Consider the following 17,561-nt stretch of genomic DNA (forward strand, 5'->3'; position numbering starts at 1 on the left):
GTGACTGGGGTAATCGGGATGGGTCTGTCAGAGACAATGAGATTGGCACAGGATAGAGCAGGATTTAGGGCTGTTGTACATAGGGTCGCTATGAGTCGCAAACAACTCGACGGCACATAACAACAACAACAACAAGGAAGAAAGGCCTGGAGATCTACTTCTGAAATGCAGCCAGTGCAACGCCTTTGGCAGTGGTCTGATTTGCCGTTGGCCGTGGTGATGGTGAAGGCATGGCAGCCCTTGCTGTCTGTGTGTGTGGTGTGGCGAGGCGTCCAGGGCCAGCGCACTGGCAGCTAGCCACAGCCGCACCCAGCGTGTGCTCTCCTTGCCCTGACGATCAGCTGTGAAGCGGGTGGCCTTTCCTCACCCCCTGTTTTTATGGACATGACCCCTCTCTGACCTTGACTTTCTTTCCATTATCTCAGAGATCTTCCATTTGAGCCTTCACAGGTGTTCTGGTGCCTTCTGCAGCTGCAGAAGCATGTATTGATCAGCTCCTTTTTGATGGACGTGTAAGTTGCTCCCGTGCCTGCTTGTTTATTAGTTCTCTAGTACAAGCAGTGCTACGGAGACCCTCCCATGCATATTCTGTGTTACATTTTTGCGAGCATCTCCAAAAGGCCAGCTCCCAGGAGTGCCCATTCTGGGTCAAAGGGCATGCATAGTTTAAGCCTGAAAGATTCTGCTCCAAAGTCTAGATCCGTTTATGCCTCTACCTATAGACCCCACGGTGTGCCTTCTCGTCCCACTCACTCTTGCCAACCCTGGATCCCATCACACTGGACACCTCTGGCAGTCTGACACATGGTACTGTGTCTTGGCTCTGATTTGATTAGGATTTCTTTCATGGGGACACAGCCAGGGATGGAGTGATTGCCCAAGAAGCAAGGTATGCACATGCTTAATCGTGCTTACTGACTAATTTCTAGAGCACAGCTTGAGACAGGAGAGGCTTAGCTGTGTGCTCCTTCCCTCAACCGCCTCCTTGTTGGTTTTGGAATCGTGTGTATTTATTTCCATTATAGTCAGAGAAATAAATATAGATAGGATTGAAACCTATGCTAACAAGCTGGATGATAGGTGATAAATATGAGAGCTAGCTAGCTAACTAGTGGGAAGATAGATAGATAGATAATAGGTAGGTAGGTAGGTAGGTAGGTAGGTAGGTAGGTAGGTAGGTAGCTAGATCAATAGATGTTAGATGATAGATAGATAGATAGATAGATAGATAGATAGAAGATAATAGGTAGGTAGGTAGGTAGGTGATAGATAGATAGATGATATATGTTAGATGTTAGATAATAGATGATAGATGTTAGAGAATAGATGATAGATGTTAGATAATAGATGATAGAGATAGATAGATAGATAGATAGATAGATAGATAGATAGATAGATAGATAGATATACGTTAGATAAGTGATAGTTAATAGATGGATGGATAGATGGATAGATAGATAATGGATTGATAGATAGAATTGATGGATTTGATAGCTAGTTAGCTAACTTAACTGAGTGATAGAGAAATAAATAGAATTGATAAATTTGAAAGCCAGCTAGATAACTAGTCAGACACTCGATGGATTGATTGATTACTAGATGGCTGGGTGGGTAGGAAGGACAGTTATACATAGATAGGGACAGAGCAGGTTTGGATGTCGTGGAACTCCTGCGAGGCTGTGCACTACAGATCAGTAGGTGAGTGTGATCCAGCCGGCGTGTGCCTCGCTCGCTGGAAGCCGGGGTGTATCCTGCTTGCCGGCTAATCCATCGCTGGCACCGAGGGTGAGCACCTTCTCATGAGTTCATTGGCCGTTTCTGTCTCTGTCCTCTCTCCTGTGCATTTTCATACCAGATCCCATTTCTAAGAGTAGAGGGTTTGTCAGCCCCAGCTCCTTCCATCTCCACTCTCTGGTCACCATACCGCTGCTTCGGAGACTCAAACCAGTCTCCCCAAACTGTCCCTCCTTGGGATGGATGGAGGGAGGGGTGGAGGAGATGGGTGTCGGAGTCAAAGATGGGGTGTGGGAAAGGAAATTTCCAGAGCAGGGGGACCTGCTGCTCTCCATCTCCACTCTCTGCACCGGTGCACTGGACAGATAAGAGCTGCAGCCGGTGACAGAGATAAGGGCTCCGGCAGCCAGAGGATTCTGGGAAATGCTGTACACGCTTGGCACACGCATCTTGTGAAGCTGGGGGGAGCGCATCCCCTGGAGGGGCAGCAGAACTCCAGCTTGGATCTTGGGGCTACACTGCTGGGCAGCCTACAGCCTCTGGTTGAACCTCTTACTCCTCTTGAAACCCCAGGCTGCCTGATAGGATCTCTCAGAACCTCCATTTCCTCCCCCCCAAAACAGAATTAAAAGAAAACCAGCAGCTCCCTCGGATTAAAGCCAAGCCTGTTGTCATGCGGCAAATTAGGATTTGTAGGGACCATGCGCACTTAAGAGTAGGATTGCTCCATGGAGTTTTCGTGACTGATCTTCATGGGCGCAGATAACCAGGCCTTTCTTCCATGCTACCAGCCGGAGGATTTGAACTCCCAGTGTTCCTGTTCATAATAGAGCACAGTTTGTGCCACCCAGGGACTTCGTAAATTACTGTACAGATTTAATCTCAGCCTCTCAGATGCTGGCTTCTGGCAATATTGTCACTTGTTCATCTAAAATGAGGGGAAAAGTGAGACTAGCATAGCCGGCTCTTCATGTATTTAAGTTTCAGATCTGGCGACGTCTTGAAGCTACGCCTGAGCTGCCTCCTGTGGGTGCAGAACGCTCTACCGAAGGGTCGTGCGGATTATTGCTGTTTATTTTTCTCTCTGGCACTTTCGGAATTGTTTCTCCTCTTTCTCTTTTTTTGCTTGGTTGATTTTAATGATCTTGGATGAGAAAAAATAAAAATCTGACCATCTTCTGTCGGTCCCCATTCTTTCACGTTTTACTGATCCATCGTCTCCCTAGTCTGGGAGCTTCTGTGTGAGATGAAGAAGCGTGTGAGTACAGTCAGCGTGGCAGCTGATGGTGTGGCCACGTCGTGGGCAGGGTGGGCAGCAGCCCCCAGTGAACCTGGCACAGCCTGGCCTGGGGAGCTCAGACACAGCGCCTTCCCAGGGTGGGCGAAGGCCTCCCCGCCTTCAGGGGATCCTTCTAGGGTAAAGGCCTTTCTGGAACTCCACGCCATGGTCCCTGGTGCTGTCCATCCTGAAAGCAGGTGACATAATGATGGACCTCTGTCTGTCCCCCTCCTGCATCCCTTCCACAAACTCACGGCTGTCTCTTCTGCCCACAGATACATGATCACCAGCCTGGACCGCACGCACGCCGGCTTTTACCGCTGCATCGTCCGGAACAGGATGGGCGCCCTGCTGCAGCGGCAGACTGAGGTCCAGGTGGCCTGTGAGTATCTCGGCAGCCCGCTGGCTCTCGCCCACTGGCCACGCTCCTTTTACAGTTGATGAGTCCAAGGTCATTGCACAATCAGTGACACCCATGCCCTCTGGCTCTGAGCTCAGTGTTCTTTGAGTGGAACCAGCCACTTTGTTTCTTCAAGGGGCCTACCTGCTCTGGGGTCCTCCCTACACTTGGGGATTCCCTAATGGCCAGCTATTGCGGCAACACTCTGCTTAGAAACATCCCAGGGCCCCATGTCCTCAACGTTCCCATCCTCCAATGGGCTCAGCACTGAAGCAGTTACAGCACGGGGGCCCTGGTCTTCAGGGACCTTGGGAAACGTCTCCTGGTGGTACCGTAACTCAGAGAAAGTGACAAGTCAGGTCCCCAAGAGGAAGGGGCCAGAGGTAAAATGATGAGTCCTCACTGAGTCATAGAGTGAACATCCATCTCCCGAGACCCCAAAAGGTTCCCTCAGAGGGGCTGGGCAGCTTTAGAGAACCCAAGTCTCAAAGACCAGGGCCCCAGATACCCATCAGTACCCCCCCCCTGGCTCCAATACCTCCTTCCTGCCCCCATCATAAAATATCTGCTCTGTGTGAGAAGTAGGGTTCATTATGTGTGATCCCTTCTTGGGGTGCTTTTGAGGGAGTCTAAAATAGTATCTCAGGACATGAGAGTGTGGGAAGCCATGGCGAACCCTGAAATTGACAACCAGAGGCCTCTCTCCTCCAGAACCTGCAGTCTAGCCTCTCATTTAGCACCAGGGAGCTGGCTCCACAGAAAGAAGTTGAGGATAAAGAGCTAAAAGAAAACCTCAAGTGAGGCAGAGAGTGTTTGTAATAATTATGGAAAACAGCCGTAATCAAAAGTGGAGGACAAATTGTCCCCATAAATCAGGACTAAAGGCAGCTCGCTGTTCTCCATGGAGCAGGAAAGCCGGGATTGAAATGATGGATGGCGGGCGGCTGTGGGCACAGATGGAGCCGCGTTTTGGCGGTGTGGAGTCCTACCAGGCTGGGGAGGGCCAGGGTGGACTCACCAGGTCAGAGCCATCCATCCACACAGTGTGTCCACTCCCACCGCCTCCTGGCCTGGCCGGGCACCTGCCTTCATTGAGATGACAGATGTCCACGCACAGCCAAGGCCAAACCTGGCCCACTGGCACCTGAGCTCCAGCACACGGTGGCCCTCACGCCATTGTTGTGGTGAAAAACTGTGTGTGTGTGTGTGTGTGTGTGTGTGTGTGTGTGTGTGTGTGTGTAAGGGAACTCGGTGGGCTAGTGCGCACAGAGCTGCATAGCCAACCCACAGGCACAGGGGTTCAAATCCACCAGTTGCTGCGTGGGAAAGAGATAAAGAGATGGAAAATCTCCTTCTGTGCAATTTATTGCCTCTGAAAAACCACTGGCGGGTCAGCCATGAGTCGGTTTTGATGCGACGGTTCATAACAACAACATATATGCATATTCAAATAGTCTATACATAGTTCACTTGCTGTACGGAGGTAACTCATGGCGGCTGTGAAGATGAACACTGAGACACTGATGTGTCAAATGCGAGAATGGTTACCCGTGGTGGACAATGTTTGGTGGAACACCCAATTAAAACAAGCTTGGAAGCAGGAGTGGCATCCACTTCTGTAATAGCTTGCCTCTGGAAACTCTATGAACCTGGAGAAACGATGAAAGTTATACAAGTGTTAGGTCTTTCATTCATAAGGTCGCTATGAGTCGCCTATGACTTGACAGCACTTAACAACAACACCATACATTTAGATAAAGATAAAGATACACACACTTACATATCTATACCAAGCCCACTGTCTCCAGTCAGTTACGGCTTTTAGCAACCCACCGTTGGGTTCCTGGGGTTAAACTGATTCATCCTCAGTCCATGGAATGGCTGGTGGACCTTTCGATTAGCAGTCCAACACATAACCCACTATGCTACGAAAGACTGTGCGCGCGCGCGCGTGTGTGTGTGTAATATGTTTTATTGGGTTTTTGGGAAAGTTTACACAGGTCCCCTTTGACATTCCACAGGAATTGTTGGGTGATGTTACATTTTCACCACGTGTCAGCATTCGCTAGACTTGTGTCCTGCTTGTTCCGTTTCCAGTAATCTAGTTTCCCTGTCGCCTTACCTTCTTAGCTTTACTTGGGGTAATTGTTGGCTTTGGCTACTTCATTCAAAGGCAATGTCAAGGTAGTTCCAGGCCAAAGTTTAAAGAGCGTCTTGAGGTGGTGGTCGCGGGGGGTCCTGGGGTCTCAGCTAGACCAATTTGTATGGGTATTTTTCAAGAACAGGAACTTTGTTCTACCCTTTTTTCCCCCATTCTGTCTGGAACACGCCACACAGTAGACTGGTCTCTGATAAAGACTATCCGAACGAATGCAGAACCGTGAGCTGGGCACCCCTCACCTCCCCTGCACCACCCCTCTGCCGCCCTCACACCCGGACCCTTTTGCTTCTCAAATTGCACTACTGGGAAGCATGCACGTGACACCGGGGCTTCTGGGGATGCTGACATGGTCACACCACCTTAGTGACTGCATCCCCAGCACATTGTATGATGCTGTTGCTAAGTCGTGCTAATGTGGGGTCTGTAAAAGGACGAGGATGATTTAAGGGTCTGAAGGATTAACAGAGGTGGCAAGACCCAGGTGAGCCCCTTCCCGACCACCTGCTGCTGCCTGGTTAACCACAGAGAACTTTGCAAGTCTTCAAATTCCCGTTTTCATGTGTTAGATGCAGAAACCTGCCGGTAGCCTTGTAGGTCCCACCATTAGGAGTTGAGGGAACCCCACAGGGTCCTGGTGCCCCCTGACATACCATCTCACCCCAACAAGCTGTTGAAACATCACAAAAGCCCTGCTTGACCGTGATGGCAAGATACGATGAGGGGTCCACCCTAGCTGGGCCTAGAAGCCACAGCCATGCTCAGCAAACCCTTCTCGTCCCTCAGCATCCCTCGGCCTAGAAGTTGAGGGACACGCTGCCCAGTTCCCCTCCCCACCTGCCTTCTGGGAGGTCTGAGTGAGACCTGGAGAACCATTTCAACCAGACAACACACTTTGCTACACTTCAGCACGGGGACCGCACACCTATGAGCTCAGTGCCCATCACAACCAACAGAGCCAGCCTGCCCACCTCAGTGTTACAGACAGGGAAACTGAGGCTCGGCATGGTTGTACAGCATGCCCACCTCACTGCGAAGCTGTAGCAGAGCAGTATTTGAACCTGTGACTGCAGGATGCTGAAACGGTGCCCTCACCGCTAAGCCACTTGAGAGCAAGAATAATAAAAATAAGGTGATGGGAAGAGGAACGTAGTGATGGCCCTCTGGGGTCTGGATTTATATGCATCAGAGGGACTGGTGGTCTGGAGTACTCCTCTTCCAGATGACCTGGTGGGCAGGTGGTTATCTGCACCAGGATGACCCCGACGGGGAGGATACCCCTCCTGTCTGCAGCACCCAGCAGAGGTGCACACCCACAGAGCGCCCAGGCCCCTCTGTCCTCCAAGGCCTCCACTGCCGTGCAAAACTGGCAGGGGTCAGCCCAAGCCAAGGCACTGACTAGCTGAGGACACTGGGCAGGTCTCCTCCCCTCACTGTGCCTCACCTTTCTCCCCTGTAAATGAGGGTAGTCGTGAAAGTGCATTTCCACCCTGGTGTTTATTTACTGCCTCTATTAGTATATAAAGCATTTCCTTCATACACGAGCAAGTCAGAGGACATCCCCAAGGTCCAGAAGTGGCAGCTCCAGATGAGAAACTGAGGCTCAGAGGACACCCCCAAGCTTCCACAGTCAGCTTGTCTTCTGCCTTCTTTAGCTGTTGTGACACTAGCAGGGAACAGCCAGGGTTCACAGCTTTAATCTCAGGTTCCGGTCACCCCTTTCTAACAGGGCACCTTTGGACAAGTTACTAACTTCTCTGTGTCTCGTGTATAAAGAGGGATGCAAGAATTGTAACACGTCAGGCCGCTAACCAGCAGGTCAGAGGTTCTAAGGCGCCAGCCTCTCGGAGGGAGGCAGATGGGCCATCGTATCCCATAAAGACTCACAGACTCAGAAACCCAGTGGAGCTCTGAGTTGAGCAGCTTTTTAAGGGTTTTTTGGAGTGAGGGCTTGAGATTGTCAGGAGAACAGTGGCTCCCCGCAGTCAGACCACAGCCAGCCTCCAGGGACACTTGGGAGTGGACAGCTGTCTTCTTGGAGGGCCACTAGCACCTCATTGTTAACTGAAGCAGGGGCCCCCTCTGCTTTCCAGGGCAGGCAGGGGCCCACCAGTGCACACTCTGAGGGGTGACTTTCTCAGGCACCCCTTAAACTTTCTCTTACCTCCTCAAAATGAGTGTGATCTCCTTTTCTTTTTTTTAGTGTGATCTCCTTAAATTTTATACTGTCAGCTCCCCTCGCCTTGTGCCTCCTACCCTACAAACCACACACACAATTCCGAGGACAGTACAGCCCACTTGCCCCACATCCCTCCCTCCTTCTTGGCTGTGGCTGTCCCCCCAGTGCTGGAAGTTTGGGTGGTGGGACTCCAGGCACCCAGCTTTCTGATGGCTGCTGCCCTTGCCAGAGAGCGGGGGGCCCCCTCAGGCCTCACCCCTGACCTGCTTCTCCCAGGCCCCCTCCCCAAACAGACACTGTGAATGGGGTTCTAACGAGGAATTAAAAAGGCAGCTGTGCCAACAGCTAATGATAATGGCAAAGTCGTTTAAAAAAGATTCTTTACGTGTTTTTAATTACAGCAATTAAGGGGAAGTCAATAAAGCACCCCCTCCCCAGCCCCTTCCTGTCCTCATCCGCAATCTCTTGGGGTTTTTTTGTTTTTTCTTTTTAAAGTCACCATAAATTTCACCTGTGGAGTGCAGGTGGGGTGAATGACTGGGAGGGCTGGTAACATTCTGTAGAGTCTAAGGTTCCTTCAGGTGGAGGAGCCCCACCCCCAGACCTCGTGAAGATCTCTGCATTCTTACCTGGACTGGCACCAATCCCCTTACCTGCCTCACTCAGACATGGAACCCCCCAACCCCAGCCCCAAATCCACCCACCCATTTGAGTCAGAACCCGTTGTTTCCACCACACAACTTGGTGAGAACACACACACACGCACACGCCACAAACCCAAAGGAGCAAGCCCTTGTCACATAGCAGCCCGAAATGCCATCAGCTCAACCCTCCACCGTCTTCCTCCGTCTGAGAAGTGCGCATTAAGTGTGGAATATTTAGGGACCATGTGACAGCGAGGATAGCATTGTTGTGTCTCCTGGGAACCCCCGTTTGATCTGAATATTTCATTCATCCATTAAACAAACATCACAGCCTATCGACTCCAAACCAGGCCCTGCCCTGGCCAGTGAGTCATATAATACGGCCCACAAAGGAGGAGAAAGTGAGTGTGTGTATGATTTAATATTTCATGTATTTCAGCTTCAGGATGACTCAAATCAAGCTCACCTCTCCCAGGGGCCCTTTAGGACCAGGTAGAACTGCCCCCTAAGGTTTCCAAGGCTGTGAGGTTTACAGAAGCAGATTGCCTCATCATTGGCATATGGGGCTGGGGGGCTTAAACTTCTGACCTTCCAGTTAGCAGTCGAGCACCTTAACTGCTCCACCACCAAAACTCCTTCAGATATATGCTTTATTTTGTTGTTAACTGCTGTTGAGTCTGGCCGTGATTCATAGCAACACATGCACCAAAATCCAACACCCCGCCCAGTCCTGCCCCCTTCCCAAGTGGGCTACAGTAGACCGTCGTTGAGAGCCAGAGTCCCTTTCGTGGCTGAGTTTATCTAAAGTTCACCAGGCCTTTGCTCCTAGTCTGTTTTAGCCTGCAAACTCTGCTGAAACCCGTTTGGTAGCATAGTGTAATATGCAAGCCTCCACTGACAGATGGGTGGTGTCGGCATGAGATGCTTTGGCTGGGAATTGAACCCGGGTCTCTATCTAGCATGGACTGAACCACTGATCTGTGGGTTAGCAAACAAGCATTTAACACAGTGAGCCACTGGAGATCTCAGAGGTTGGCAGGTCAGGAGTGGGATCCACAATGAATGCACTTGGTACCAGCAGTCAGGGATCAGGTGTGTTGAAAATGGGAAGTCCATAGTCAAGGGCATCTCCAGATTATTGAGGAGCTATGGTGTCAGTTTGAGGACTACAGTCCATCTGATTCAGGCCATGGTTGTCTCAGTCACTTGCTGTACATCTGAGAGCTGGACAGTGAATAAGGATGACAGAAGAAGAATTGATGCCTTTGAATTACGGTGTTGGAAAGAGTGCTGAATATCCCATGGGCTGCCAAAAGAACACACATAAATGTCTTGGAGAAGGTTCAGCCAGAGTTCTCCTTGGAGGCAAAGATGATAAAGTTCTGTCTCATATACTTTGGGCTTATTTCTAGAAGTTACTCTTTGGAGAGGAACATGCTTGGAAAGGTGGAGGGCTAGTGAAAGATGAGGTCCTTCACCTGGGAGGATTGACACAGTGACTGTAGCAATGGGCTCGAGGGTGTTGAAGATTGTGGTGATGGCTCAGGGTAGGACAGGTTTCTGATCCGTTGTTCATAGGGCTGTTGTGAGCTGTACTTGACTTGATGACACCTAACAACAACAACTCCTGCACCAAAAGTGAGCATTCCACCACTGAACCACCACAGCCTTCATAAAGTGCACGGAGCTTAGAAACAGACTGACTTAATGGCACTCTGGTTAAAGATGCTGTGAACCGAGAAAGAGAAGTGATGTGGTTCTCATAGCATTGACCTCTGGCGAGGGCGGCCATGCACTTGGAGGAGTGGACAGGCAAGGAAGGTGCTGTCTGGTCAGTGTGCAATGCCTCGAGCCGGCTGGTGGGTGCAGGAGTGTTCATTTCAATCTTGGTCTTGATAAAATACATACCATTATAGCCGTTCTTTTGTATGCATGACATACTTCCTGATAAAAACATGTTTTAAAAAATAAATAAAACCAAGGAGCATATTCTGAAGTGGAATGCATACTTTACACGACCTTTTGAGATGTAACAAAGACATCAAGAATAATTTTTAGGTCACATCCCACTATGCCCCCGGGGCCACACTGATTTTGCTCTTGGGGGAATTTGTTTGGGAAGTTTGATCAGCCCTGAAGGGCACACTGTGCTGTATTAAGAAGCCCGCACCTCGGGGCTGAGAGCAGTGAGCCTGGCGTGTCTTTTCAGGGATCCTGGATCCCAGCCACTGTCCTCTTTGGCAGCCCTTCCGCTGGCCTGCTGTCCATGCTGGCTGGCCGAACGGGCCCCTGCTCACTGCTGCAGCTGCGTTCACAGGGGCCCCGGTGAGCAGCGGCGAGGAGCTCTCTCTGGGCGGAAGCAGAGCGTACTTCTGGCAGAGTGGAGTGGAGAGAACAGGAGGGTCCTGGGGATGCGAGAGGCACAGACACAAATGGTGCAGGGACATCAGCTGTAGAGCTGAGCCCAAGGCCAGCTGGACCCGTCATGCCTGCGTCCAGCCTACCACATGCACTCTTCCCCCGGTGTCGTCAGTTTGATTCTTGCGTATTCCAGTAAAAAGATCTCTGCAGTGAAGAGATAAATGGTGACCTACTGGTTAAGGAAGTCTCTGCCAACCCAAAGGCAAGCAGTTCGAATCCACCAGCTTCTCCATATGTCTGCTCTGACGTGACAGCAGTGTGTGGTACTTGTGTTATTGTTGTGTGCCAGCCGTCAAGGTGGAACCAATTCACTGTTGACCCTCCAGCGGATTTTCAGAGGCTTTAAAGTCACACAGAGGAGACTGCCCATCTTTCTCCTGTGAAGTAGCTGGTGGGTCCAAGCAGAATGCCTTTGGGTTGGCAGCACAACACTGCTGCTAGGCCACCAAGCTCCTGTAGTGGTGGTAGTCATTGTTGTTGTCGTTGTTGTTGTTGTTTTTGTTGTTGTGTTCCACAGAGTCAGAACTGACTTACAGTTGACCCTCTAGCGGGTTTTCAGAGGCACTAAATTGCACAGGAGGAAACTGCCCATCTTCCTCTTGCAAAGCAGCTGGTGGGATCGAACCACATGCCCTTGGGTTGGCAGAGCAGCTTCTTACCACTGGAACCTACCCACAAATGACCCTCTGGCAGGTTTTCAGGGGCAGTTGATCACACAGGAAAAGGTTACCCATCTTTCTCCATAAATATATATCTACAAATCCCTTCATCCACTTTCCTTCCCACAATCCCTCCATCTCTGTATTCATCCAAGCATCTGTTCCTCTACCCCTGCAACAGTTGATTCCACGGTATATGTGTGTGTATATGTGAGATAGATAGATAGACAGACAGATAGATAGTGGTAGATATATAGATAGATGTGTGTGTATGTATATATATTTATGTGTGTGTATATATATGTATGTGTGTATATATGTATATGTATATGTGTATATATGTATATGTATGTGTGTATATATATGTATGTGTATATATATGTATGTGTGTGTGTATATATATATATGTATGTGTGTATATATATGTGTGTGTGTGTGTATATATATATATCAATACACTATCCATCCACCACCTTTCAGCCATCCATCCACTCATCCAATCATTTTTATTTCCTTCATCATCTCATCCATCTCTTCACTCAGCCAGCCAGCCATGTATCGTACAACCGCCCATACAGACATCCATCTCTCCACTCGAACAAAGCATCAACTCGTCAAACCATCTCTGCATTCCGCAAGCCATCTTATCAGCTGACTCCATGGAGCCCATGACTCCAGCAACTGGCTTGGTTTTGTTGCCTCCAGCCAGCCCTCCTCCCACACCCTGGCCTCCATGCATTCTCTTCCTTCTGGATCTGAAACCCTCCTCCCTAGACTGACCCACATCCATCTAGCACCTACTCAGTATTTACATCTCAGTTTAAAAGAAGCTCTACCCCACCTCACATTCTAACATAAGGGGTTTTCCTTGACATTGAACGAATCCGGTTCCTTTTCTTTCTAAGTCGTTGTCGTAGTTTGTCACTGGAAGTTTGTGGGTTGGTTTATGGTGCCCACCTCAATGGCCAGACTCCAAGTGTCTCTGGAAAGACATCTTTCTTAAAAGTGCCTTCCAGAGAGCCTGTCTGACCCTCAAAAGTCCTGATTCACCCCACTACTAACAACCCTGTTTTGACTCACTGGGTTTCTGCAGCTGTAAATCTTAACAGGAACAGATAGCCCCATTGTTCTCAAGTGGAGTGGCTGCTGGTGGATTTGAACCACCAGATTTTTGATGAACAGTCCAATGTGCAACCCATGATGCCACCATTCTCTTTTCGCTTGTCCCTCAGAGGCCGTTTGGAAATGGTTGTTGAATGATGGCTTGGGGTGAGTGGAGAGCATGGAACCAGGTTGTCTTGTAGGAGTTTGCTCATGCTATGTCTAAAAGTCTCTGCAAGTTTATAATCTAGGAGAAAGAGATTTTCATGTACCTGAAGAACCTTCATGCAGAGTATTGATTCAGATTATTAACTAGCCTGCTGCTGTAAATTTAGTTTGTAATCCTGTTGACCTGCCTTTGGATAGGTAAGAGACTGCCTGCCTGTCTCTGATGGGGCAGCTAGTAGATTCAAACTACTGACCTTTCAATCAGCATGCAGCATGTAGTGCCTTATACCATCAGGATTCCTCAGAGTATTAATGCAGGGAAGTGAGTGCAGGGTATTTCAAGTCATAAAAGAGGCAAAGAAGAAACGCACACACCAGCCTTGTTGGAGCGCTGGCTCTGCCCTCTTCCGCTGCCTCACATTGGGTGAGCTGCTTCGCCCCCAGGAGTCTTGAGTTCCTCTCAGAGGAAGTGGAGTTAATAATGTGTTAAAAAAGAAAAGGAACCATTGTTACCATCAAAGTGCTTAGAATGATTCAAAGATATCTTCCCAAGCCTGTGAGAAGTGTGGGGTGTTTTAAATACCCAAGTAATTTTAACACTAAAATCAATGTGACTTACCAATGTAATTTTCCTAGACTAAGCCAAGTAGTCGAAATTAATCAATGATGAATAAATATTTATTAAAGTTGAGCTTGTCGTGTTATCGGTGAGGATGAACTGAGATCTTCTATGCAGTGTCTAGAAAGATGCGTGGCAGATGGTAAGCGTTTCACAAGTCTTGTTATTTTTGTTGGGATGGTTTGACATTATCTTCTATGAAGAAGTGATGTTTAAACTCTGTTGTGGAAAATGTTTAGCATTCTAATAATACTAATATTACAAATGTTAGCTACAATTTTACAGTACTTTTATATACTCTTCTGGTTTCCATGGTCGCATTCTCAAATTACCCCAAAAGTTGATGGCATGACACCATTGTGTATTCTTACAGCTTCTGTGAGTCATCCACCCAGACAGGGCGCAGAGGGGACAGCCTGTGTCTGCCCTGCAATGGCAGAGACCTCAGCTGGAAGGCTTGAGGCTTGGGGCTGAGATTACAGGGTGTCACGTGTTCACACACGGCTAGTGTTAATACTGGCTGTTGGCAGGAAATTCCGTTTCCCTCCACGCTGTCTGCCTGCACTTGAGTGGACATTCTTACAACAAGGTGGCTGGGTTCCAAGGCCAAGCATCCTGGGGGTGGGAGGGTGGAGAATAAATGATGGATAACATTGCGAAGAACAGGAATTCCAGAACACTTAATTGTGCTCCTGCAGAACGTGTACATAGACCACTTTGCAATTACTGTGTCCGTCCACCTAACCGCTGCTTCCTCTCCTTCAGCGGCCCCCTAGTTTTGAAGCCTAGTATCCTTCTCCGCGGACTAGCCCCTCCTGAAAAAAAAGTATGCTCAAGATGAAGATTCACCATCTTTGATTCTAAGAAGCAGTCTAGCTGGTCAAAGAAAGATTTCTCCAAAAGAAAGGCTTATCTTTCAGATGATCTCATTTCAAAAGCCACGTTAACGCCATTTCCAGCATTCCATTGAATTCCAGAGGCCTCCAGATTCACGAGGAAGGGATGTAGATCTGCCTCTCAGTAAAAGAAGTCTCAATCACTTTATAAGACAAACACGGGAGAAAGGAGATCAGGTTGATGCCACTGTCTTTGGAAGCATACAGCTTACTACTATACATAAATGATCTTATATAAGCTTGACTAACACTTTACAACAACATAGAGTGAGCTACGTTGGCCTAGTGGACAGAAAGTTATGCTACCAAGCCCATGGTGGGTGATTTTAATCTGTGGCACTCAGGCCTGGTTCAAACTGGTTTTTTGTCAAACATTCTTCTAGGTGGTTTAGCACTGGTCTGTGCATTGCTGTACAGAAGTAACTCGTGGTTGCTGTGATGCTAAACACTGTGACACCAATGTGTCAAATGCGAGAATGGTGGCCCATGGTGGACAGTGTTGAGTGGAGCTTCCCGATTAAAACAAGCTTGGAAGCAGGAGTGGCATCCACTTCTGAAATGGCTTGCCTCCAGAAACTCTATGAGCAGTGTTCAGGCCTTTCGTTCATAGGGTCACTATGAGTCGCCTACAACTCGATGGCACCGAACAACAATAACACTTTACAAGGAAGGTTCTATTCTTAGTTCCATCATATGGAAGAGGAAATGAAGACTCATCAAGGTCAAGAGTTCTGTCCAAGATCATGGCTAATAAACGAGATAGCTGAGATTTGAAAGCAGCGGACCGTCACGCCTCCTGCTTACCAAATTCAGAGCAAAGAGTGCAGCAGCCGATATCCTTAACCAACCAGCTCCCCCCAGGATGCTGGGGAATCATGGTGCGCTGGTGAATCATGGCTTGTTCTTGTTGCATTCCAGACAGGAGCCAGGAATCTTCCTGGGGTGGGAAGCAGGGTATTTGTAGAACAGTGTTCAGGGTGGATGAGGGAGGGATTTGGGCAGAGGTGACCATGAAAGGCAGCGGTGACAGAGAAGGTGGGGCTGTAGAGGGCGGCACTGGAGCCCAGAGGCCATGCTTCTCTGGCGCTTCAAACCCACCAGTGACTTCAGAGGAGTGAGGAGGACAGTCTCTTCCCACGTGATGTTCAGAGGAGGCTCAGCTATGAGTGGTTTCAGCTCGAGGGCCGTGAGTTTGCGTTTTTGAAGAGAGATAAGATGATATCAGGTGGGATATGCCCCCCTTGGTTAGGGCACAGTAGAGCTTGCTGCAACAGAGTACCAAAAGGGGGTGTCTTTGAAGAACAGAAGTGGATTCTCATCCGAATCAGTTTGTGGTCAGCCATGTGCATTCTCAGGCAGTTCTTGGGGGGGAAATCATCCCCTAGAAATCAAGAGGGACCACTCCCTGGAGGACAGCATCATGCCTGGTAAAGTAGAGGGTCCGTGAGAAACGGGTGGACCCTCAGGGAGGTGGATCGGCAGGGTGGCCGCAAAGGGAGCTCCAGTGTGGCCATGATTGTAGGGCGGGGCAGGACCGGCCTCTTCCTTCTGCTGTGCACAGCGTTGCAGTGAATCTGACCCAACTCAGCGACACCTAACAGCACCAACCACAGCCCCACTCAACTTCAGGCTCATTCATTCATTCATTCATTGTTGTTGAGTTTTAACCGACTCACAGCTGACTCTCCACTGGGTTTCCATATTTGTGACACACAGGAGATTACCCATCTTTCTTCCTTGGACCTGCTGGTGGATTTGAACCACCAGCAGCATGGCCTTTGGATTAGCAAGGCAAGCTCCATGCCAGCTGAGCCACTGGAGTTCCCTCTTGGAGCCCCTGGTTTCTCTGGGCTTATAAATGCAGTCCTGGCCTTCTTCTGTCCCTCTCGATGGCTTTGTACCTCGTTGTAAGGACAGCACTCAGATGGGTTTAAGGGCCTTCCTGGTCCAGTATGACCTCAGCTTCACTGGCAACATCTCCAAAGACCTCAGGATTAGGATAAATCCCAGTTCAATCCCTAACAGGGAAGGAATGGGGAAGCGAAAGCTTGTAAGTCAGGAGCCAGAAACCTGACTGCTGTCAGCAGTCGCCCCTGTGAACCCATGTGTCAGGGTGGAACTGTGCTCGGTAGTGTTTCAGTGGCTGGTTTTGCCAAAATGCATCACCAGGTGGTCCTTCTAAGGACCCTCTCTAGGTGGCCTCAGACCCCCAGCCCTTGGGCGAGCACCCCAGTGTGTCAGCAGCCCTCAGTGCTCGCAAGATTTCCCGAGTAACGAAGACACACGTGGCTCCTCAAGGTGGTCCACACACGCAGCCCTTCCCCAGACTCCATCTCAGCCCCCTGTTGTGGAACCAGGCACCTCCAGACCCCAGCAGGCAGGTGGCACCCCAATCTCCCACCTATCTCCCCTCTGTGCTCTGCTCCCCTCCTGGCTGATGGAGCATCAGCGCCTGGATAAATATTTCCCCTCTTTATCTGCCAAGTGGGTAGGCTTGTTTTAAAAAGAGCAATATGGTGTTTATGTTCACACATACGCACAACCTCGCACGCTCCCCACCCGAGGCACAGGGGAGATCCGCTCCTGTCTCCACACCCGCTCGTAAATGTCACAGAAGCTCGAGTCTGAGGCCGCAGCCCCTCACGTGCTCGCTCTCCCCTCCTCCCGAGGGCTCGGAAATCTCCCCAAGACCTGCAGTGTCACAGGACCTGAAGAAGGAGTCACTTCCCCTCACCCCACTTTCTGAGTTCCAACCCTGCCTGTGCCCCTTCCTGGCACAGTGACACTGGACAGGTTAATCAGCCTCTTCTGAGCCCATGTGAGCAGTCGGGTGTTTTTTAATTGGTTTGGATCTTTTCGGGGATGAGGTTACACAATAATGGCCAACATTTCCATGGATTTTCAATGACTGGCACAGTGGGTGTAAGAGCCGGGCGGTGGGGTAGGGAATGTGAAGTGCAGGGAGGTGATAGGGGCTGAGGGTGAGCCAGAACGTGTGCCACTTTGGGGTTTCATCAGCACCCCCAGTTGTGGGTAGGAACTGTTAAATTGGTGCCTCTTCTTTACTTATTTATTTAACACAGTGAAAATTATTTTATATAAAAAACCCTAAAACCCGAAAGGACAAAGCTGGGCATGTCCTGTGATGGGTTACAGGGTGGGTGTGGGTGTGGGTGTGGGTGTGGGTGTAGGTGCTGTGACTGTGGTGAGCCCAGCTCCACAAAGACCCTCAGGTGGGTGGGAGGTGCTATGACCCTGGAGCCCAGCTCCAGGCAGAGCCTACGATGAATTACAGGGGGAGAG

General features: G+C 49.6%; 1 protein-coding gene across 1 annotated transcript in view; it reads left to right on the forward strand.

Annotated features, from left to right (window-relative positions):
• Positions 1–17,561, forward strand: part of SDK2 (sidekick cell adhesion molecule 2) — a 270,400-nt gene that overhangs the window by 121,226 nt on the left and 131,613 nt on the right. Inside the window, exon 4 of the mRNA XM_006886394.1 lies at positions 3,289–3,395. Within this exon, the coding sequence (XP_006886456.1) occupies positions 3,289–3,395 (107 nt within the window). The remainder of the gene's footprint in view (positions 1–3,288; positions 3,396–17,561) is intronic.

This window comes from Elephantulus edwardii, unplaced genomic scaffold (genome assembly GCF_000299155.1).
Source record: "Elephantulus edwardii isolate Elephantulus edwardi_28Jun2011 unplaced genomic scaffold, EleEdw1.0 scaffold00048, whole genome shotgun sequence".
Lineage (NCBI taxonomy): Eukaryota > Metazoa > Chordata > Mammalia > Macroscelidea > Macroscelididae > Elephantulus > Elephantulus edwardii.